We start from the raw sequence: 22,473 nt of genomic DNA, 5'->3' as shown, positions 1-22,473 counted from the left end.
CTAACCCCCCCCCCGTGTCTCCCTCCATAACCCTCAAGACAAAGACTCCCCCCCCCCCCCACGTGTAGCCTTAACAAACTGTTGGGGCAAGTGCTGTTAGCGAGTAGCAGCACCCTCACTGTGGCACACGAGGGACGGGGGGCTGGGTGGCGAGCACCACGCCAGGCCGCCTTTGTCTCCCCCGAGTGGCGATGTTCATTACCACACACCGCACCCAGGTACTCATTCGAGGCTGAGTCGACCTAGACGGAGTCCCAGAACCGCGCTCAGACGATGTATCACCGCTGTGGGCAGGCGTTGGCCGTGAGCGCAGCGTCGCGCTAAACCACTGCACCACCGCTCCCCGCACCTACGGATCATCAGCGCGGTTGGCTACGTGCGGTGCGAAAGAAGTTCAACATACAAAAGTACGACAAGGACGTCGTAGTCCATACGTCACCCTCCCCGCACGCGCGGGCCACATTTGCTGAAGGGGTGTAGGGGAGGAGGGGGGGAGGAAAAGAGAGAGGGGAGAGAGAGGGGAGAGGGAGAGAGGAGAGGGAGCGAGTAGGAGAGGGAAAGTAGGGGAGAGGGAGAGAGAGAGAGAGTAGGGGGAGAGAGAGGGGGTAGAGAGAAGGAGGAGAGAAGAGCGTGAAATCTTTTGCGAAATCTTTCATTTAAAAAGGGGGGGTGGGGGGCACAAAAAGCAGAGCATTGAAAAAAAAACCGAAATGATGAACGAAGCCAAGTGCCGACTACACCGAGCATCTTCTTGTTTCCTCTGATCGTAAAAAAAAAATAGAGTGTAGCGGGGGTAGAGAGAGTGGAGGGGGAGACTTTGACTTAGAGAGTGGGGGAGAGAGCGAGTGGGGGAGTGGGGAGTGGGGGAGAGGAAGTGGGGGAATCAGATCTCCAGACTCTCAGTCGGAGTAGGAGTGTTGAGAGGTGATTCGTGATCATGAGGCTGCAGGCACCCAGCGCTCTGTCTGCTCTCCTCCTCCTCCTCTCGCTGCTGGCCGCTGCGATCGCGACCGTGGAGGAGGCCCCGGGGGAGTCCGTCTCCAATCGCTCCTTCAGCGGAGAGGTAGGGACTGTGAGCTCCTGTCGTGAACCACGGGGTGAGTGGGTGGATGGGTGGGTGAGTAGGTGGGTGAGTGGGTGAGTAGGTGAGTGAGTCGGTGAGTGAGTAGGTGAGTGGATGGGTAAGTGAGTAGGTGGGTGAGTGGATGGATGGGTGAGTAGGTGGGTGAGTAGGTGGGTGAGTGGGTGAGTAGGTGAGTGAGTAGGTGAGTGAGTGGATGGGTAAGTGAGTAGGTGGGTGAGTGGGTGGGTGGGTGAGTGGGTGGGTGAGTAGGTGGGTGAGTAGGTGGGTACGTGAGTAGGTAAGTGAGTAGCCTGTAACAGACTGTTGGGGCAAGTGCTGTTAGCGAGCACCTATGAAGGCCGGCACGGCACACGAGGGGGTGGGTGGCCATCACCACGCCCGGCTCTCTTTGTCTCCCCAGTGGAGATTATTTAACGCACCGCACCAGGTACTAATTTGAGGCCGAGTCGATCTAGGGGGAGGCCCAGGACCGGTTCAGATAATCGTCACCGGTGTTGGCCGTGAGCGGGAATCGAACTCGGGTCGGCGGGTTCGCAGCGCAGTGCTAACCACTACACCACCGCTCCCCACACACACTCACGCAAACACACACCATCATCATAATCATCACACACCATCACTCACAATGATACACAGTGCAGGGCTGCTTTTAATCTCACACTCGTCGAGTTGCTGAGTAGTTTAGCACGCACAGCGAGAGATTTTGCGTGGATGCTGTTCACGTGTGTCGACTCAAACGGCCACCCATCTCACGGCTGGTACGAATGTCCACGTGATGATAATCATGATTGTGAGCCACTTTCGTTGAGCTATCATCTGAGATAGCCAGGTCGCTTCCGCAACAAACAAAAAAAATCTCAGCGAAGCCTTGCCAAGGTAGCAACCGATAAGAAGTTGTTTGGTTCGAGTTTTTGTTTTGTTTAGAATCTTCACGTTGTTTCGATCGCTCCCACGCCTCCCTCGGTGGCCGCGCCGAGTCCTCTCCGCCCGGGTCGTCTTGCCGCTCCTAACTTTGGCCGCTCACTCCCTGCCCCCCCCCGCCCCCGCTGACACCAACCCACCACCCCCACGCATGGAGGGTTTGAGCCACCTTCTGTCACGTTCAGTGGCCGTGAGCGAGCGTCGATCTCGGGACCCCACGGGATTCAGAGCGCGGCTCACCGCTGCACCACCTCTGCCAAAAACAAAGACAAAGAACAACGCACCACCCGTATAGCAGCAGCAGCAGCAACAGCAGCAGCATCAACAGCCTAAACAGACTGCTATGGGCCACAACAGCAGCAACAGCCTAAACAGACTGCTATGGGCCACAACAGCAGCAACAGCCTAAACAGACTGCTATGGGCCACAACAGCAGCAACAGCCTAAACAGACTGCTATGGGCCACAACAGCAGCAACAGCCTAAACAGACTGCTATGGGCCACAACAACAGCAGCATCAACAGACTAATCAGACTACTATGGGCCACAACAACAGCAACAGCCTAATCAGACTACTGTGCCACAACAGCAGCAGCATCAACAGCCTAAACAGACTGCTATGGGCCACAACAACAGCAGCAGCAACAGCCTAAACAGACTGCTATGAGCCACAACAGCAGCAACAGCCTAAACAGACTGATATGGGCCACAACAGCAGCAACAGCCTAAACAGACTGCTATGGGCCACAACAACAGCAGCATCAACAGCCTAAACAGACTGCTATGGGCCACAACAACAGCAACAGCCTAAACAGACTGCTATGGGCCACAACAGCAGCAGCAACAGCCTAAACAGACTGCTATGGGCCACAACAACAGCCTAAACAGACTGCTATGGGCCACAACAACAGCAACAGCCTAAACAGACTGCTATGGGCCACAACAACAGCAACAGCCTAAACAGACTGCTATGGGCCACAACAGCAGCAGCAACAGCCTAAACAGACTGCTATGGGCCACAACAACAGCCTAAACAGACTGCTATGGGCCACAACAACAGCAACAGCCTAAACAGACTGCTATGGGCCACAACAGCAGCAGCAACAACAGCCTAAAGAGACTGCTATGGTGGGATCTTTGTCTTTGTTGTGTGTGTGTACGTGAGTCTTTGTGTCTCTGTGTGTCTCTCTGTGTCATTGGGCGCGTGTCTGCGAGGGGAGCGGTGGTGCAGCCGTCAGCACGCACTCCGCAACCAACCCAGCGGTCCTGGTCCTCCCCTATGTCTGAGTTGTCCACCTGTGTGTGTCTAAGTTGTCCACCTGTGTGTGTGTCTGAGTTGTCCACCTGTGTGTGAGTCTGAGTTGTCCACCTGTGTGTGAGTCTGAGTTGTCCACCTCTCTCTGTGTGAGTCTGAGTTGTCCACCTGTGTGTGTGTCTGAGTTGTCCACCTGTGTGTGAGTCTGAGTTGTCCACCTGTGTGTGTGTCTGAGTTGTCTACCTGTGTGAGTCTGAGTTGTCCGCCTGTGTGTGTCTGAGTTGTCCACCTGTGTGTGAGTCTGAGTTGTCCACCTGTGTGTGAGTCTGAGTTGTCCACCTGTGTGTGAGTCTGAGTTGTCCACCTGTGTGTGAGTCTGAGTTGTCTACCTGTGTGAGTCTGAGTTGTCCACCTGTGTGTGTGTCTGAGTTGTCCACCTGTGTGTGAGTCTGAGTTGTCCACCTGTGTGTGAGTCTGAGTTGTCCACCTGTGTGTGTGTGTCTGAGTTGTCCACCTGTGTGTGAGTCTGAGTTGTCCACCTGTGTGTGAGTCTGAGTTGTCCACCTGTGTGTGAGTCTGAGTTGCCCACCTGTGTGTGAGTCTGAGTTGTCCACCTGTGTGTGAGTCTGAGTTGTCCACCTGTGTGTGAGTCTGAGTTGTCCACCTGTGTGTGTCTGAGTTGCCCACCTGTGTGTGAGTCTGAGTTGTCCACCTGTGTGTGTCTGAGTTGTCCACCTGTGTGTGAGTCTGAGTTGTCCACCTGTGTGTGAGTCTGAGTTGTCCACCTGTGTGTGAGTCTGAGTTGTCCACCTGTGTGTGAGTCCGAGTTGTCAACCTCTCTCTGTGTGAGTCTGAGTTGTCTACCTGTGTGAGTTTGAGTTGTCCACCTGTGCGTGAGTCCGAGTTGTCCACCTGTGTGTGAGTCTGAGTTGACCACCTGTGTGTCTGAGTTGTCCACCTGTGTGTGAATCTGAGTTGTCCACCGCTCTCTGTGTGTGAGTCTGAGTTGTCCACCTGGGCGTGAGTTCGAGTTGTCCACCTCTCTCTGTGTGAGTCTAAGTTGTCCACCTCTCTCTGTGTGAGTCTGAGTTGTCCACCTGTGTGTGAGTCTGAGTTGTCTACCTGTGTGAGTCTGAGTTGTCCACCTGTGTGTGAGTCTGAGTTGTCCACTTGTGTGTGTGTCTGAGTTGTCCACCTGTGTGTGTCTGAGTTGCCCACCTGTGTGTGAGTCTGAGTTGTCCACCTGTGTGTGTGTGTCTGAGTTGTCCACCTGTGTGTCTGAGTTGTCCACCTGTGTGTGTGTCTGAGTTGTCCACCTGTGTGTGAGTCTGAGTTGTCCACCTCTCTGTGTGTGTGAGTCCCATCGCGACTGAACTCTCAGCCTCAGCGACTCGAGATGGCGTCACGTGACCCGCAGCAGCAGCAGCACGGCGCGGTACAAAAACAACGCCTTGGCCTCCTCTGTGGAAACAAAGGAGGGGGACGGGGGGGGGATTTTGGAGAGGAAGTGGAGGGATGGACGGGAGAGACAGGAGGGAGGGAGTAAGTGTCAGGGAGAAGGATGGAGAGGGATGGGGGGAAGGGATGGAGGCGAGAGGGGGAGAGGAGAGGAAGGAGATGGAGCGAGGAGGGGAGGGGTGGTTAGAGTGGTGTGGTGGGTGGTGTGGGTGGTGCTGGTGATGCGGGTGGTGCTGGTGGTGTTGGTGGGTGGTGTGGGTGGTGCTGGTGATGTGGGTGGTGCTGGTGGTGTTGGTGGGTGGTGTGGGTGGTGCTGGTGGTGTTGGTGGTCCTGGTGGTGTTGGTGGTAATGGTGATGGTGGTGTGGGTGATGGTGCTGTGGGTGGTGCTGGTGGTGTTGGTGGGTGGTGTGGGTGGCGCTGGTGGGGTTGGTGGTAATGGTGATGGTGGTGTGGGTGGTGCTGGTGATGTGGGTGGTGCTGGTGGTGTTGGTGGGTGGTGTGGGTGGTGCTGGTGATGTGGGTGGTGCTGGTGGTGGGTGGTGTGGGTGGTGCTGGTGGTGTTGGTGATAATGGTGATGGTGGTAATGGTGGTGTGGGTGATGGTGCTGTGGGTGGTGCTGGTGGTGTTGGTGGGTGGTGTGGGTGGTGCTGATGATGTGGGTGGTGCTGGTGGTGTTGGTGGGTGGTGTGGGTGGTGCTGGTGGTGTTGGTGGGTGGTATGGGTGGTGCTGGTGGTGTGGGTGGTGTGGGTGGTGCTGGTGATGTGGGTGGTGCTGGTGGTGCTGGTGGTGTGGGTGGTGCTGGTGGTAATGGTGATGGTGGTGCTGGTGGTGCTGGTGATGTGGGTGATGTGGGTGGTGCTGGTGATGTGGGTGATGTGGGTGGTGGTGTTGGTGGTAATGGTGATGGTGGTGTGGGTGGTGTGGGTGGTGCTGGTGATGTGGTTGGTGCTGGTGGTGCTGGTGGTGTGGGTGGTGGTGCTGGTGGTAATGGTGATGGTGGTGTGGGTGGTGGTGGTTGACAGAGTCACGGGACCCGTGATGATGTCAGCTGTTTTGCCTCCTCGGGAAAAAACAAAAACCGCACGCGTTCCAGAGAGCCCCCCCCCTCCACCCCCCTCCTCCACGCCCCCCCTCCTCCACGCCCCCCCTCCACGCCCCCCCTCCATCCTCCACGCCCCCCCCTCCATACTCCCTCCACCCCCCTCCTCCACCCCCCCGACTTTGCGAGAGAGGGGGGGGCTGACTCAGTGGCCTCGTGATCGCGGCGCTCTTTCTGATCTGCACCTCCGGTTGGCTACGTACGGTGGAAAAGAGATTCAACAACAACAACGACGACGTTGTGCAGCGTTGTTGGCGCTGTTCGCGGCCGGGAGCGTCGCTCGGTGGCTGAGATGTTGACGACCTCGCCTGGTACACAGGAGGTCGTGGGTTGGATCCCGACCCTGACGCCTGCTGCTGTATATTTGGAGTTTGCGTGTCCCTCTCTCATCATCATCATCACGGTGGCTAGGAGATGTTGACTACCTCGCATCATCATGAGGCCGTACACGAATCATCACCATCATGATGATGATCAGCAGCAGCCAGGTTCAGTCCACTGCTGGATGAAGATCAATGTGATGGTGGTGGTGATGTCTCTACTCCTGCGTGTGTCCTCCACTCCACGTGCTCCTCTCCCCGCCTCTCAGTCTAACTCCCGGCGTGCATCTCTCAGTGGTTGTCTGACAGTCACGTGACGATGTTTTGATGTTGATAGCTGCTGCTGCCTGAGTCAGGGCTGTGCGTGCCTGGAGTGGAGTGGAGGGAACAGCCGAGTATGGGCGATCGCCCCTTGATGTTTGTGTCTTTGTGCGAGGGAGCGGTGGGGCAGTGGATAGCGTGCGCTGAGCTACGAACACGGTGACCCGAGTACGATTCCCGTTCACGACCATTACACAACAGCGAATATTTGAACCGGTGCTGGGCTTTCCTTAGGTCTTATACAGGGTCACACTGTATAATAATAACCCTATGTGTCCTGACTTTTGGGCCAGCCTATACAATAACCCTATGTACCCTGAGTTTTGGGCCACCCTATACAATAACCCTATGTGTCCTGACTTTTGGGCCACCCTGTACAATAACCCTATACAATAACCCTATGTGCCCTGACTTTTGGGCCACCCTATACAATAACCCTATGTATCCTGAGTTTGGGCCACCCTGCACAATAACCCTGTGTCCTGACTTTTGGGCCACCCTGTACAATAACCCTATACAATAACCCTATGTGTCCTGACTTTTTGGCCACCCTATACAATAACCCAAAGTTTTCCTGGACTGTTGGGCCACCCTGCGTGTGTGTTGTGCACACGCAGTACCGCATAAGCCCCGTGACACCACATGGACCCATCGATCACCCCCCCCCCCCCCGACATCTTGCGGGATCCCCTCCGCCAGAGTCGTGCCAAGTGCTGATGCTGCTGTGATGCTGCTGTGATGCTGCTGCTGTGATGCTGCTGTGATGATGCTGTGATGCTGATGCTGCTGTGATGCTGCTGATGCTGCTGATGCTCCTGCTGCTGATGCTGTTGTGATGCTGCTGCTGCTGCTGTGATGCTGCTGTGATGCTGCTGTGATGCTGCTGATGCTGCTGCTGATGCTGCTGTGATGCTGCTGTGATGCTGTGATGCTGCTGTGATGCTGCTGTGATGATGCTGTGATGCTGATGCTGCTGTGATGCTGATGCTGCTGCTGTGATGCTGCTGCTGATGCTGCTGTGATGCTGCTGCTGCTGATGCTCCTGCTGCTGATGCTGTTGTGATGCTGCTGCTGTGATGCTGCTGTGATGCTGCTGATGCTGCTGTGATGCTGCTGCTGATGTTGCTGATGCTGCTGTGATGCTGCTGTGATGCTGCTGCTGATGCTGCTGCTGCTGTGATGCTGCTGTGATGCTGCTGATGCTGCTGTGATGCTGCTGATGCTGCTGCTGATGCTGCTGTGATGCTGCTGTGATGCTGCTGATGCTGCTGCTGTGATGCTGCTGTTATGCTGCTGTGACGCTGCTGATGCTGCTGTGATGCTGCTGATGCTGCGCTGCTGATGCTGCTGTGATGCTGCTGTGATGCTGCTGCTGTGATGCTGCTGTGATGCTCCTGTGATGCTGCTGTGATGCTGCTGTGATGCTGCTGTGATGCTGCTGCTGATGCTGCTGCTGTGATGCTGCTGTGATGCTGCTGCTGCTGTGATGCTGCTGCTGATGCTGCTGTGATGCTGCTGTGTTGCTGCTGCTGATGCTGCTGTGATGCTGCTGCTGCTGTGATGCTGCTGTGATGCTGCTGATGCTGCTGTGATGCTGCTGTGATGCTGCTGCTGATGCTGCTGTGATGCTGCTGCTGCTGATGCTCCATCCGGTTGCAGGAGCCCCGCTTCCCTCTCCCTATCCCCGCGGAGCGAGCGAGTGAGCGAGCATGGTTTGAGTTAGCGGAGGAATTTGGTCGCTTTCAGATGGTGGAAGCCACGCTTTGAGGCAGCCGTCAACGAGGGCGGCTCGAACGCAATAAGACCACGTGGCTCACGATCGTGAGAGTGAATCGCTTCCCGCCGACACGGAACGCCGCAACATCACCGCTGCCGCATCGCTCGCTCACTCCTCGCTCACTCGCTCACTCCTCGCTCACTCGCTCATTCCTCGCTCACTCACTCGCTCGCTCACTCGCTCGCTCACTCGCTCACTCCTCGCTCACTCCTCACTCACTCCTCGCTCACTCGCACGCTCGCTCACTCCTCGCTCACTCGCACGCTCGCTCACTCCTCGCTCGCTCACTCCTCGCTCACTCGCACGCTCGCTCACTCCTCGCTCGCTCGCTCTTCACTCTCGTCGAGAGAGGAGGGGGCGACTCGCAGAGGGAGAGGAGGGACAATTCGGAGAGGATGACTCTTAGAGGACGACTCGGAGAGAGAGGAGATGACTCGTAGAGGACGACTCGGAAAGAGAGAGCCCGACTCAGAGAGAGAGGGAACGACTCATAGAGGACGACTCAGAGAGAGGGAACGACTCATAGAGGACGACTCAGAGAGAGAGGGAACGACTCAGAGAGGACGACTCAGAGAAAGGGAACGACTCAGAGAGGACGACTCAGAGAGAGAGAGGGAACGACTCAGAGAGCCCGACTCAGAGAGAGAGAGAGGGAACGACTCATAAAGGACGACTCAGAGAGGGAACGACTCAGAGAGGGGACGACTCAGAGAGGAACGACTCAGAGAGGGGATGACTCAGAGAGAGAGGGAACGACTCATAGAGGACGACTCAGAGAGGGAACGACTCATAGAGGACGACTCAGAGAGAGGGAACGACTCAGAGAGGGGACGACTCAGAGAGAGAGAGAGGAACGACTCCTAGAGGACGACTCAGAGAGAGAGAGGGAACGACTCAGAGAGGACGACTCAGAGAGAGAGGGAACGACTCAGAGAGGACGACTCAGAGAGAGAGGGAACGACTCAGAGAGCCCGACTCAGAGAGGGAACGACTCATAGAGGACGACTCAGAGAGAGGGAACGACTCATAGAGGACGACTCAGAGAGAGGGAACGACTCATAGAGGACGACTCAGAGAGAGAGGGAACGACTCAGAGAGGACGACTCAGAGAGAGGGAACGACTCATAGAGGACGACTCAGAGAGAGAGGGAACGACTCAGAGAGGGGACGACTCAGAGAGAGAGGGAACGACTCATAGAGGACGACTCAGAGAGAGAGAACGACTCATAGAGGACGACTCAGAGAGAGGGAACGACTCCTAGAGGACGACTCAGAGAGAGAGGGAACGACTCAGAGAGGACGACTCAGAGAGAGGGAACGACTCAGAGGACGACTCAGAGAGAGGGAACGACTCATAGAGGACGACTCAGAGAGAGGGAACGACTCATAGGGGACGACTCAGAGAGAGGGAACGACTCATAGAGGACGACTCAGAGAGAGGGAACGACTCATAGAGGACGACTCAGAGAGAGAGAACGACTCAGAGAGGACGACTCAGAGAGAGGGAACGACTCAGAGAGGACGACTCAGAGAGAGGGAACGACTCATAGAGGACCACTCAGAGAGAGAGAGGGAACGACTCAGAGAGAGAGGGAACGACTCAGAGAGAGAGGGAACGACTCAGAGAGGACGACTCAGAGAGAGAGGGAACGACTCAGAGAGGACGACTCAGAGAGAGGGAACGACTCATAGAGGACCACTCAGAGAGAGAGAGGGAACGACTCAGAGAGAGAGGGAACGACTCAGAGAGAGAGGGAACGACTCAGAGAGGACGACTCAGAGAGAGAGGGAACGACTCATAGAGGACCACTCAGAGAGAGAGGGAACGACTCAGAGAGAGAGGACGGCTAATTTTTACTTTCTTTTAAAAAGGGGGGGGGGGGGTTACGTAAAGCAAAGCATTAAAAAAAAACCGAAATGATGAACGGAGCAAAGTGCCGACTACAACAAAAATTTTTTTAAAAAAGGACGGCTCATACCTAGGCTTACCTGTACGTACGTGGCTGTGTCTACAGCACGCGTCTGTAGGTACCTGCACGTCACCTGTATGTGTCTGTGCACCCTGTACGCACCTTCACGCCTCTCTGTGTGCGCCTGTGCGCGTGCCTGCTGGGCGCAGTCGTGGCTGGAGATGTACGGCTACCTCCCGGCGAAGGGCGCCGGACTGGGCACCTACCGCTCGGCCGAGACGCTCTCGTCAGCCGTGGCAGCCATGCAGCAGCTGTACGGCATCCCCGTCACGGGAGACATGGACGAGCTCACCTTACGGTGGGCGCCAACCCGGCACACCGCATCCAGGATACCCCTCGCGACGACTCTGGCCGCTGCTGTCACTACTACACGTCCACGTGGCATCTACACCACGCCACTCTGCAACACACCCACACCCCGGCACACCGCATCGAGGATACCTCTCGCGACGACTCTGGCCGCTGCTGCCACTACTACACGTCCACGTGGCATCTACACCACGCCACTCTGCAGCACACCGACACCCCGGCACACCACATTCAGTAAACCTCTCGCTATTACTGTGGCTGCTGCTGCCGCCGCTACTACACGTCACGTAACACCTTTACGAGTCCACCGTATAACACAGACAAAGATCCCCCGTATAGCCTTAACAGACTGTAGGGGCAAGTGTTGTTAGGAAGCACCTGCTACAAGTCACGTGCCACCTACACCAGTCCACTCTACGACACACCCCGGCACACCACATCCAGTATGCCTCTCACTATTACTGTTGCTGCTACAAAGACAAAGATCCCCAGTACAGCTTTAACAGACTGTTGAGGCAAGTGCTGTTAGCGAGCAGCACCTATGAAGGCCGGCACGGCACAAGTGGGGGTGAGTGGCCAGCGACCACGCCCGGCCGCCTTTGTCTCCCCTGTAGCCCAGGGCCGTGGGGTCGTTGGAGAGCTCGTGGACGGCGACGATGAAGAGGTCGTTCCCTGAGCGCGCGTCCGCACAAACGCAAAGATCCCCAGGCCCCCCCCCCCCCCGGATAGCCTTAATGGACTGCAGGGGCAAGTGCCGTCACTGTCGGCGAGTGGCGGCACCTGTGAAGGCCGCCGCGTCGCACGAGGCGGCGGGGGTGGCCGCCAGCGCCCTGGCCACGCGCGACCCGGTTCGCCGTTGTCTCCGTAGCGGCGATGTTTACGCACCGCGCCGTGTGCTCATTTGAGGCCGAGTCGACCTCAGGGAGGCCCAACACCGGTTCGGATAATCACCATCGGCGGTGTTGGCCGTGAGCGCGAATTGAACCCGGGCCGCCGGGTTCGTAGCGCGTCGCCCCGCATGCCTGCAACACAGCCACACCCCCAGCGCAGCGCGCCCGGTGCACCTTGGCTGCGCGTCCACGACCGTGACCGAGCGAGACACGTCGGCTGTCGCCGCGCAGGTGGATGAAGCGGCCCCGCTGTGGGGTTCCCGATCGCATCTCCCGGGGGGGCGGCGACGCGTCGGCGGCGTCGGCGGCGGGGTCAACGCGACGGCGCAAGCGCTTCGCCGTCAACGGCCTCAAGTGGAGTCACCGGCACATCACCTACAAGTAGGCCCGGGGGGTCGGGGGGGGGAAGGGGAGGGCGGACCGCGCGCTGGACCCGAGAGCCTCAACGGGCAGTCTCCGTTTCTATTAAAGCTAAGCTATTTTTATTTTACCAGGTAAGGCCCACTGAGCTATGTAGCCCCTTTTTCAGAAGTGATGCGGCGATCGCAAACGATAGCTCACCGAAGTGGCTCGTCATCATGTGGGAATTTATAGTAGCAGCCAAATACTCTAAACACGTGACGTTGATTCTAAATGTGGGCGGAAAAACTGCAGGATCCGGACAAAAAAACCACGCAACCACGTGGAGAGAGAGACACGCAAACTCCAAATAAACAGGCGTCAGGGTCCGGATCGAACCCACGACTTCCTGCATACCAGACAAGGTAGTTAACAGCTCGTGACCATGGTGCCCTACTCGGCCCGCTGCTGCTGCTGCTGCTGCCTGCCGCGCCTGTTTAATTCTCTGCGTTTCTACCGCCTTGACTCAACAGGGAAAGTTCAACCTCTGTAGGCCCCGGAACGTTCTGTTTAGGCCCCGGCCCTTCCTGTTTAGGCCCCGGAACGTCCTGTTTAAGCCTAGACCCTTCCTCTTTAGACACCGCCTAGGTGGAGTGTGTGTTTATAATCGAGTGTGTGTGTTTGCGCATCTCTGTGCATGGGGAGCGGCAGTGCAGCGGTTAGCGCGCTGCGCTACGAACCCGGCAACCCAAGTCCGATTCCCGCTCACGTCTTTGCATCTCTGTTCAGCATCCATAACTACACGCCCAAGGTGGGCGAGTACGAGACACGGCAAGCGATCCGCCAGGCTTTCGACATCTGGCAAACGGTGACCCCCCTGACCTTCCACGAGGCGGCGGGGCACGAGGTGGACATCAACATCTTCTTCGCGTCGGGTAATTCCACACCGGAGGTCAACAACACAGTGAGAGAGAGATCTGGAGAGAAATCAACTGGAGAGAAGTAATCTGGAAAAAATCTGGAGAGAAATCTGGAGAGAGATTTGGAAAAATCTGGAGAGAAACCAGAGAAATCTGGATAAATATCTGAAGTGAAATCAGAAACATCTGCAGAAACACCAAAGAATCCCAGGAAAATATTCGGTAAAGTGAGGATACCTCCAACCTCTTCTTCCAATGCTGTAAATCCGACCAGCGTGGCAGAAGAGGCCAAAAGCAACCCCCCCCCCCCCGCCGCCTTTCACAAGGGGCTCTCCTACAGCTCACTCACCGGGAGCAGGCCCTCATGCCGGCAGTGACGGAACGAGCGAAGGGAGTGAGCGAGCCGCCCCTCCACCTCCTCATCCTCGCCGTGCAGGCCGCTCGCCCCCCTCTCTCCGTCAGCGCCAACGCCGCCGTCGCGCACGGCCACACACGCACACGTGCACGCACAGACGCGGTCTGTGATTGGCTGTCTGGCCGTGGCCGTCTGCGGACCCCCAGGGCAGCACGGAGACAACTCTCCGTTTGACGGCGTTGGGGGCTTCCTGGCGCACGCCTACTTCCCCGGGCCGGGTATCGGCGGAGACACGCACTTCGACGACGACGAGCCCTGGACCATCGGCGACCGCGACTACACCGGTGCGTGCGTGCGTGCGCATGTGTACGTGTTCGTGTAGTACCAGGTGCGGTGTGTAGTAAACATCGCCACTGGGGAGACAAAGGCGGCCGGGCGTGGTGCTGGCCACCCACCCCCTCGTGTGCCGTGCCGGCCTCCATAGGTGCTCGCTAACAGCACTTGCCCCAAGAGTCTGTCAAGGCTATACGGGGGATTTGTGTCTTTGTGTGTGTGGGGAGCGGTAGTGTAGCGGGTAGCGCTACACTGCGATTGTGAACCCGGCGACCCGCGTTCTGTTCCCACTGACGGCCACCAACATCAGTGACGATAATCTGAACAGGCCCTGGGCCTCCCCTAGGTCGACTCAGCCAGGGCGCTGTTGGCCGACCGCCGCCTCGTGCGACGCGGCGGCCTTCACAGGTGCCGCCACTCGCCGACAGTGACGGCACTTGCCCCTGCAGTCCGTTGAGGCTATCCGGGGGGGGGGGGGCCTGGGGATCTTTGCGTTTGTGCGGACGCGCGCTCAGGAAACGACCTCTTCATCGTCGCCGTCCACGAGCTGGGCCACGCATTGGGCCTGGAGCACTCCAACGACCCCACGGCCGTCATGGCGCCCTTCTACCAGTACATGGACACGGAGGACTTCCGCCTGCCCTACGACGACTTGCTGGGCATCCAGCAGATCTACGGTGGGCACGCGGAGGGAGAGCGAGATGGAAAGAAGAGAGAGATGCGGAGAGAGATACAGAGAGAGAGAGAGAGACACGGAGAGAGAGAGACGCGGAGAGAGAGACACGGAGAGAGACACAGAGAGAGAGACATGGAGAGAGACACGGAGAGAGAGAGACACGTAGAGAGAGAGAGACACGGAGAGAGACACTGAGAGAGGGAGAGACACGGAGAGAGAGAGACACGTAGAGAGAGAGACACGGAGAGAGAGAGAGACACGGAGAGATACAGAGAGAGAAGAGACGTAGAGAGAAACACGGAGAGAGAGAGACACGGAGAGAGAGACAAAGAGAGAGACACACGGAGAGATGCAGAGAGAAAAGAGACGTAGAGAGAGACACGGAGAGAGAGAGACACGGAGAGAGAGACAGAGAGAGAGACACACGGAGAGATGCAGAGAGAAAAGAGACGGAGAGAGAGAGACACGGAGAGAGAGAGACACGGAGAGAGATACAGAAAGAGAGAAGACAGAGACACGGAGACATAGTGGATGTTGTGTGGTATACTGGATTGAGATCGGGGTACACCGGAGTGCAACCGTGGTATAGTTGACCGGAGCGCGGCAATATTTTAACCCCCCACCCCCCCCCCCCCGGGCCGCCTCCACCGCCCCTCTTTTTTGCCGGTCTCATCCTTACAGGGCCCCCCGACGCACCCCCAACGGTGGCCCCCCACAAACCGAAACCCCCGAGCAAGCCGGAGAAACCCAGGGACCCCAAGCCCCCCAAGACGAAGCCGGAGCGGAAGCCGCCTCACCACCCGCGGCACCCTGCGCCTCCCCGTGCCCCTCCGCGGCCCGGGTCCGAGCCGGACATCTGCGCCGGGAAGTTCGACACCCTGGCACGCCTCCGCGGGGAGCTCGTCGTCTTCAAGGTATGGCGCAGCGACGCTGCACACTCGGCGACTCCCCACGTGAGGCCGGGTGGAGATCAGGTGGAGACCAGGTGGAGATCAGGTGGAGATCAGGTGGAGGCCGGGTGGAGGCCAGGTGGAGGCCAGGTGGTGGCCGGGTGGAGGCCGGGTGGAGATCAGGTGGAGGCCAGGTGGAGATCAGGTGGAGATCAGGTGGAGACCGGGTGGAGATCAGGTGGAGGCCGGGTGGAGGCCGGGTGGAGGCTGGGTGGAGATCAGGTGGAGGCCGGGTGGAGGCCGGGTGGAGGCCCTCTTGAGACGGGACGTTTCCCCGTTGCGTGTGCAGGACGAGTGGTTCTGGAGGGTGCGGGACGGCGTGGTGCTCAGTGGCTACCCCATGCCCATCGGCCACTTCTGGCAGGGTCTGCCGCACAGCGTGGACACCGTCTACGAGAGGCCCGACGGGAAGTTCGTCTTCTTCAAGGGTGAGCACCTCGCACAGCGCTCACCGCTCCTCACCACCACCGGGAGGCGGACGGACAGACGTACTAACGCACGTAGCAGCGAGCCACAACTCTGTGTAGCACTTCACTCACTCGCCCACAGACTCAACCCCTTGTCACCCCACTCACCCCAGTGTCTCCCCACTCACCCACCCACTCACCCCCGTGTCTCCCCACTCACCCACCCACTCACCCCCGTGTCTCCCCACTCACCCGTCCACTAACCCCCTTGTCTCCCCACTCACCCGTACACTCACCCCCGTGTCTCCCTACTCACCCACCCACTCACCCCCGTGTCTCCCCACTCACCCACCCACTCACCCCCGTGTCTCCCCACTCACCCACCCACTCACCCCCGTGTCTCCCCACTCACCCACCCACTCACCCCCGTGTCTTCCCACTCACCCGTCCACTCACCCCCTTGTCTCCCCACTCACCCGTCCACTCACCCCCGTGTCTCCCCACCCACCCACTCACTCACCCCCTTGTCACCCCACTCACCCACCCACTCACCCGTCCACTCACCCCTTTGTCACCCCACTCACCCACCCACTCACCCACCCACTCACCCCCGTGTCTCCTCACTCACCCACCCACTCACCCCCGTGTCTCCCCACCCACCCACCCACCCACTCACCCCTGCCCCCCCCCCCCCCCGACAGGGAGCAAGTTTTGGCTGTTCCAGGAGGGGACCTCTGAGCCCGGGTTCCCACGGCAACTGAAGGAGCTGGGCCGAGGTCTCCCCCGCGACCGCGTGGACGCGGCCGTGTGGTGGGAGTCCACCAGCACCACCTACTTCTTTAGAGGGGACCGGTGAGTGGGTGGGTGAGTGTGTGGGTGAGTGGGTGGGCGAGTGGGTGGGTGAGTGGGTGAGTGGGTGGGTGAGTGTGTGGGTGAGTGAGTGGGTGAGTGTGTGGGTGAGTGTGGTGGGTGAGTGTGGTGGGAGTCCACCAGCACCACCTACTTCTTTAGAGGGGACCGGTGAGTGGGTGGGTGAGTGTGTGGGTGAGTGTGTGGGTGAGTGGGTGGGTGAGTGTGGTGGGAGTCCACCAGCACCACCTACTTATTTAGAGGGGACGGGTGAGTGGGTGGGTGAGTGAGTGGGTGAGTGAGTGAGTGGGTGAGAGTGGTGGGAGTCCATCAGCACCACCTACTTCTTTAGAGGGAACGGGTGAGTGGGTGGGTGAGTGAGTGGGTGAGTGAGTGAGTGGGTGAGAGTGGTGGGAGTCCATCAGCACCACCTACTTCTTTAGAGGGAACGGGTGAGTGGGTGGGTGAGTGGGTGGGTGAGTGGGTGGGTGAGTGAGTGAGTAGGTTAGTGGGTGGGTGAGGGTGATGGGAGTCCATAAGCACCACCTACTTATTCAGAGGGGACCAGTGTGGAGCGGTAGTGTAGCGGTTAGCGCTACGCCGCTCTACAAACCCGGCGACACCGAGTTCGACTCCCACTCACGGCCAACGCCAGTGACGATTATCTGAACCGGTCCTGGGCCTCCCCTAGGTCGACTCCGCCTTAAACGAGCACCCGGCAAGGTGCGTAGTAAACATCGCCGCTGGGGAGACAAAGGCGGCCGGGCGTGGCGCTGGCCACCCACCCCTTCGCGTGCCACAGCGCCGGCCTTCGTAGGTGCCGCCGCACGCTAACGGCCCTCGGCCCCGACAGCCTGCGCGGCCCTCAACGCGGGAGGGGGAACCATTTGTGCTTCGCTCGTGCAGATACTGGCGGTTCGATGAGGACAGCCGTGCGGTGGCCGAGGGATACCCCAAGCCCCTCAGCCTCTGGGAGGGGGTCCCCTCCGGCACGCAGGCCGCCTTCCTCAGCCAGGACGGAGGTGAGCGGTGGGCCGCGGACCCGGCGGCCACAGCAGGTTGCTGACGGCCTCGCCTGGCCTGCAGGAAGTCACGGGCTCCGTCCCGACCCTGACGACAACCTGCTGTGCATCTGGAGTTTGCGTGTCTCTCCCTCTCGCTCCCCACGGTCGCGTGGATTTTTCTCCTCTTCGGTTGCTCCCTCCACGTTTAGAATTGACGTGGCCACGCGTTCAGGGTGTTTGGCCGCTGCTGTACATTTCCGCGTGACGGTGATGACGGTGATGACGGCGATGATAGCCAGGTCGCTTCTGAAAAAGAGCGACACATCTCAGTGGGCAAATAAATAATAAAGTTCCTTCCTCGGTGCGGACTCTCCCCACCGCCCGGCCACCTCATCTCTCCGGCCCTCTCCTCTGTCTCTTACCCCCTCCTTCACCTCCTCGACCTCCTCCACCACCTCCTCTACCGGCTTCTCTGTCGGCCGCGTGTACAGCTCTGGGAGAGACGCAGCGATCGCCATCATCATCGTCATCATTGTCATCATTGTCATCATCAGTTGTCATCATCAACATAATTGTCGTCATCATTGTCATCACAGTCATCGTCATCATCGTCATCATCACAGTCACTTTCATCATCATCGTAGTTGCCGTCATCATCACAGCCATCATCAAAGTCACTACCATCATCATCAAAGTCACTACCATCATCATCGTCATCATCGTCATCATCAAAGTCACTACCATCAACATCGTCATCATCGTCATCGCCGTCACAGTCATCGTAATCGCCGGCGCGGCGCTCCTCACCCCTGTCGCCCCCCGGCAGTGCACACGTTCTTCGTGAAGGGCGACCGCTACTGGAAGTTCAACATCGACAAGAAGCGCGTAGAGAGCGGCTTCCCGCGCTCGCTGCTGCGCGACTGGATGGGCTGCGACGGCGGGGGGGGCGGCGGCGGCCGCGGGACGGACGGCGACGACGACGACGACGGGAGGGAGGAGGACGAGGAAGAGGAAGAGGAGGAGGCGGCCGATGAGGACGAGGAGGGGGAGGTGGTGGAGGAGATGGACCGGGGGCTGAACCCGCTGGTGTTTGTGCTGCCGTGCCTGCTGCTGCTGGGCGCGCTGGCGGGCGCGGTGGTCGCGCTGGCCGTGAGACGACGCAACGCCGCCAAGCCGCTGCGCTACTGCCAGCGCTCCATCCGCCAGTGGGTGTGAGCGCCGCCGGCTCAGCCCGGCCGGCCCCGGCCGACCTGAGCCGGGGCCGGAGCCAACCCCGAGTCGGTGGCACGACGCGAGCCACGCGGCTCGCCGAGCCGCAGGCCGACCGGCGATGAGGCTCGCCGGGTCATCGGCAATAGGGCTAACCGGCTAACTGGCCAGCCGACTCACCGGCGATAAGGCTAACTGGCTAAACGGCAACCGGCTAGTTTAATCGCCGGCGATCTGGCTAAGCGGCTAACTGGCTAGCCAGCGCTCGGGCTAAGCGGGTCACCGTCCCGCCGGCTCTCTGCGCTCGCTCACGCAGGGCTTCCTTGCCGGCCGGGTCAGTCCCGGTTGGCACCCGACACACCACGCCCACTGTATACCTCTGCACCGCGCCTCGTCGCACCGGCACGCGCAGTGAGCGTCGGTCGCTACAATCATGTCCCTGAGCCACATTCCTATGACGGGGACCAGTCTGCCGGTGCTTTTTAAAAATAAATATATAAGTAAGGGTACATTGCGCAACTTGGTGATGCGCATCGCTCGTGAGATTGAAATGCGCGGGAATCCAGAGGCGGCAGAGTGGCAGCCAGAAGCGACCAATCGCGAGCGAGTATAGAGTTCCGCTACCTTTAGGCACCGCGGTGGCTCAGAGATGTCAACTACCTCGCCTGGTATACAGGAGGTCGTGGGTTCGATCCCGACCCTGCTGTATATTTGGAGTTTGCGTGTTTTCTCTCTCTCTCTCTCCCCGTGGTGGTCGCGTGGATTTTTGTCCGGGTCCTCCGCTTTTTCCCTCCACGTTCAGGCCCAACATCACGCGTTTAAGATGATTTGGCCCGCTGATGCACATTTCCACACGACGACGACGACGATGAGCTAACATTGTGGGGTAGCCAGGTGGGCTTCTGAAGAAAGGCGGCGTAGCTCACTTGGGCGCTTGCCGTGCCAAGTAAAAATAGCGTGTCATTTTATAGTTTTGCCAATAATTCCGGCCCAAGGCCTAAGCGGGCGAGGGACGCAGAGCGGCGCGCGAGACAGCCGACTCGTCCTCTTCAGTGTCTCGTCATCACCGCCACGGCCCATCCACTGCTGGTTCAACGCTTCCCCAAGCGGTCGCCAGCCAGCGCCCGCCCGCCCGCCCGCCACCGAATCGTCGGCGACGTCACCCGCGGCGCATCGTGCCGGCCCGGGTACACCCCGAGGCTGTCGCGTGAGGTGTGGAAGGCCCGCCGCCGCCGGCGGGAGGCCGCGGGACGGAGCCGGGTGCCGCGGGGTGGACCGACCGAGGTGACCGACGCTCGGCGAGAGCCACGCGGCCGACCGCGTCATTGACAGCCGCCGGGGGCGTGCAGCGGCGTGGACACGAGTTCACTCGGACGGCGAGGAGTCAAATTGGTGAACGTGGAAAGCGCGGCGGCGGTCGGCGGTCGGTCGGCGGTCGGTCGGTCGGCGGGGACCGGAGTCTGGGAAACTTTGCCGGCTAGCCCAGCAACGCGAGACCGTGTCACCGACAACGAGGCCCGCTTCGTGCCGGCGTTGGAAGCCTGCTGGTCGGGCGCGGCTCGACTCCCAGCGCGGTGTAAATAACGTTACCCCCCCTCGCTGAACCCCGGAGAGTCCCCGCCGGGTCCCAAGGCTCGCCGCCAAGGAGGGTCCGGCCACATCGCTGATGCTTCCCCGCTTCCCCCCCGTCGTGGGCGAGAGTTCGGCCTCCGCGCGTGTCCGTATCCGTGTGCGTGTCCGCGTGCGTGTCCGCGTGCGTGTCCGTGTGTGTGTCCGTGTGTCCGTGTGTGTCGGGGGAGAGGGGTAGGGTGCTGGGGGGTGCGGGGTGGAGGGAAACCGGAAAAGCCCCCCCAGCAGCGCTCCTCGCTAGACAACTTGAACGTGGGTTTTGCGAACGACCCGCTTGCTGTACTGCCACCTCCCTCGAATGTGCGGCCCGTGGTCGGTGTTGCACGCGAGTACAATGCAAGTCTCCTCGTCCTCGGCGTGCGAGCGTGCGTGTGTGTGCGTGCGAGCGTGCGTGCGTGCGTTCGAGGGGTTCGTGTCTCTGCTTCGGTTTAAATTGCTAAACGCCATTGTACGGTGTTGGGCTGCGCGTTGCGTGCGCGTTTTAGTTTTTTTACATTTTAGATTTTGTATCTTTAGCCATCTTCTGTCTCACGTTGTCTTCAATAAATACAAAAACACGGGCGGCTCGCCCCAAAGTATCCGCGCGGCTCCCCCCACTCTCTCGCTCGCTCGCTCGTTCGCGTACGCGGTCCTGAAGAGAATTGGTTTAAAAATAACGTCGATTATTTTTAAAGCGATTATTCTGAAGGGCAATTTTTTATCTTCTGTTTTTTCTGAAATTCCCCGCCGGACCTTCGGATCATTCGACGTGCTGTGGGGAGCGACGTGTATGGGAAGGACATTGCCAACGTTGACACAACGTTGGGTCACAATATTGACCCAACGTTGCGACAATCTGTTAAGGCTATAGACTGGGGGGGGGGGGAGGGGTGCATCTTTGTGTTGTTGTGATGGTGGTGGTGGTTGGTGAACACAGTGTGATGGACGAGACGGAGCAGGCGCGGCGCGCGGTTGACATCGGGTTCCCGTCATCGCGGCGCGGCGGGGAACAGAACCCGGCGTGGCGGGGAACAGAACCGGCGTGGAGGGGGAACAGAACCAGCACGGAGGGGAACAGAACCAGCACGGAGGGGAACAGAACCAGCACGGAGGGGGAACAGAACCAGCGCGGAGGGGAACAGAACCAGCACGGAGGGGGAACAGAACCAGCGCGGAGGGGAACAGAACCAGCGCGGAGGGGGAACAGAACCGGCACGGAGGGGAACAGAACCCGGCGCGGCGGGGAACAGAACCAGCATGGAGCGGGAACAGAACCAGCGCGGAGGGGAACAGAACCAGCACGGAGGGGGAACAGAACCAGCGCGGAGGGGAACAGAACCAGCACGGAGGGGGAACAGAACCAGCGCGGAGGGGAACAGAACCAGCGCGGAGGGGGAACAGAACCGGCACGGAGGGGAACAGAACCAGCACGGAGGGGGAACAGAACCAGCGCGGAGGGGAACAGAACCAGCACGGAGGGGGAACAGAACCAGCGCGGAGGGGAACAGAACCAGCGCGGAGGGGAACAGAACCGGCGTAGGGGGGAACAGAACCAGCACGGAGGGGAACAGAACCAGCGCGGAGGGGGAACAGAACCGGCACGGAGGGGAACAGAACCCGGCACGGCGGGGAACAGAACCAGCGCGGAGGGGAACAGAACCAGCGCGGAGGGGAACAGAACCGGCGTAGGGGGGAACAGAACCAGCACGGAGGGGGAACAGAACCAGCACGGAGGGGAACAGAACCAGAGCGGAGGGGAACAGAACCAGCACGGAGGGGGAACAGAACCGGCGTGGGGGGGGGGGGCTGGCGGCGGTGGGAACGGAGGAGCAAAGTTCGTGGGGACTTCCCCGTGGGTCGGCACGAGACGTGGCCGGCGGCCTCACCGTCAGTCGCCCCCTAGCGGACGAGGCTCATTGTGCGCCGCTGCGGTGTCACTGCTGCTGCTGCTGAGAGTTAGGAATGCGTATTTGTTTACTGTATACACTGGAGGAATCCGATGATCTCTGCAGTTCTTTTTGTTATTATCACAGGCGTCCAGTCGAGTCCATAATACTCGTCTGTTTGGGTGAGATCGCGGAAATATATATGTGTGTGTCGTTCAACCCACCGCCACACGACACAGCCAATTAGTAAGGTTGCATCACGTGAACAGAAGGCGTCAAATCGTTACGAGTGCAGCACTACACCGGTTGTGTGTTGGAGAGCCAAGCCACAACATTTACAGCCAATCTGGCTGTCGCCTGATGAAGCTGGTTGTCATTACTGGCGAAACGTCGCACTCAGATTGCTTGGTTCTCCAACACACAACCGGTGTGGTGCTGTACTAGTATACTACACTATACACTACACTATACACTACACTATACACTACTATACACTCCACTACACACTACTATACACTACACTACTACA

At 59.1% G+C, this 22,473-nt stretch overlaps 1 protein-coding gene across 1 annotated transcript; it reads left to right on the top strand.

Annotated features, from left to right (window-relative positions):
• Window positions 1-876: 876 nt before the first annotated feature.
• LOC116956051 (matrix metalloproteinase-14-like) lies at window positions 877-20,659 on the top strand. The gene is made up of 11 exons (XM_032977481.2): window positions 877-1,063; window positions 10,359-10,507; window positions 11,640-11,789; window positions 12,537-12,682; window positions 13,229-13,366; window positions 13,871-14,032; window positions 14,713-14,945; window positions 15,271-15,409; window positions 16,090-16,240; window positions 17,144-17,259; window positions 18,068-20,659. Exons 1-11 carry the CDS (start codon window positions 938-940, stop codon window positions 18,454-18,456), a joined length of 1,899 nt encoding a protein of 632 aa, XP_032833372.2. The 5' UTR covers window positions 877-937; the 3' UTR covers window positions 18,457-20,659.
• Window positions 20,660-22,473: the final 1,814 nt, after the last annotated feature.

The sequence above is a fragment of the Petromyzon marinus genome, chromosome 63 (assembly GCF_048934315.1).
Source record: "Petromyzon marinus isolate PM22_M1 ecotype Great Lakes invasive population chromosome 63, UKy_Petmar_22M1.pri1.0, whole genome shotgun sequence".
In the NCBI taxonomy this organism is placed as follows: Eukaryota; Metazoa; Chordata; class Hyperoartia; order Petromyzontiformes; family Petromyzontidae; genus Petromyzon; species Petromyzon marinus.
Note: the sequence above shows the minus strand (reverse complement) of the source record. Positions and strands in the feature narration are given on the sequence as shown.

What these genes read in the sequence shown, in the direction of transcription:
- LOC116956051 (XM_032977481.2), top strand. Translation starts at nt 938, where the DNA reads ATGAGGCTGCAGGCACCCAGCGCTCTGTCTGCTCTCCTCCTCCTCCTC. An exon ending in ATCGCTCCTTCAGCGGAGAG is followed by an intron (nt 1,064 to 10,358) that starts GTAGGGACTGTG and finishes TGCTGGGCGCAG; the next exon opens with TCGTGGCTGGAGATGTACGG. An exon ending in CGGCGACCGCGACTACACCG is followed by an intron (nt 13,367 to 13,870) that starts GTGCGTGCGTGC and finishes ACGCGCGCTCAG; the next exon opens with GAAACGACCTCTTCATCGTC.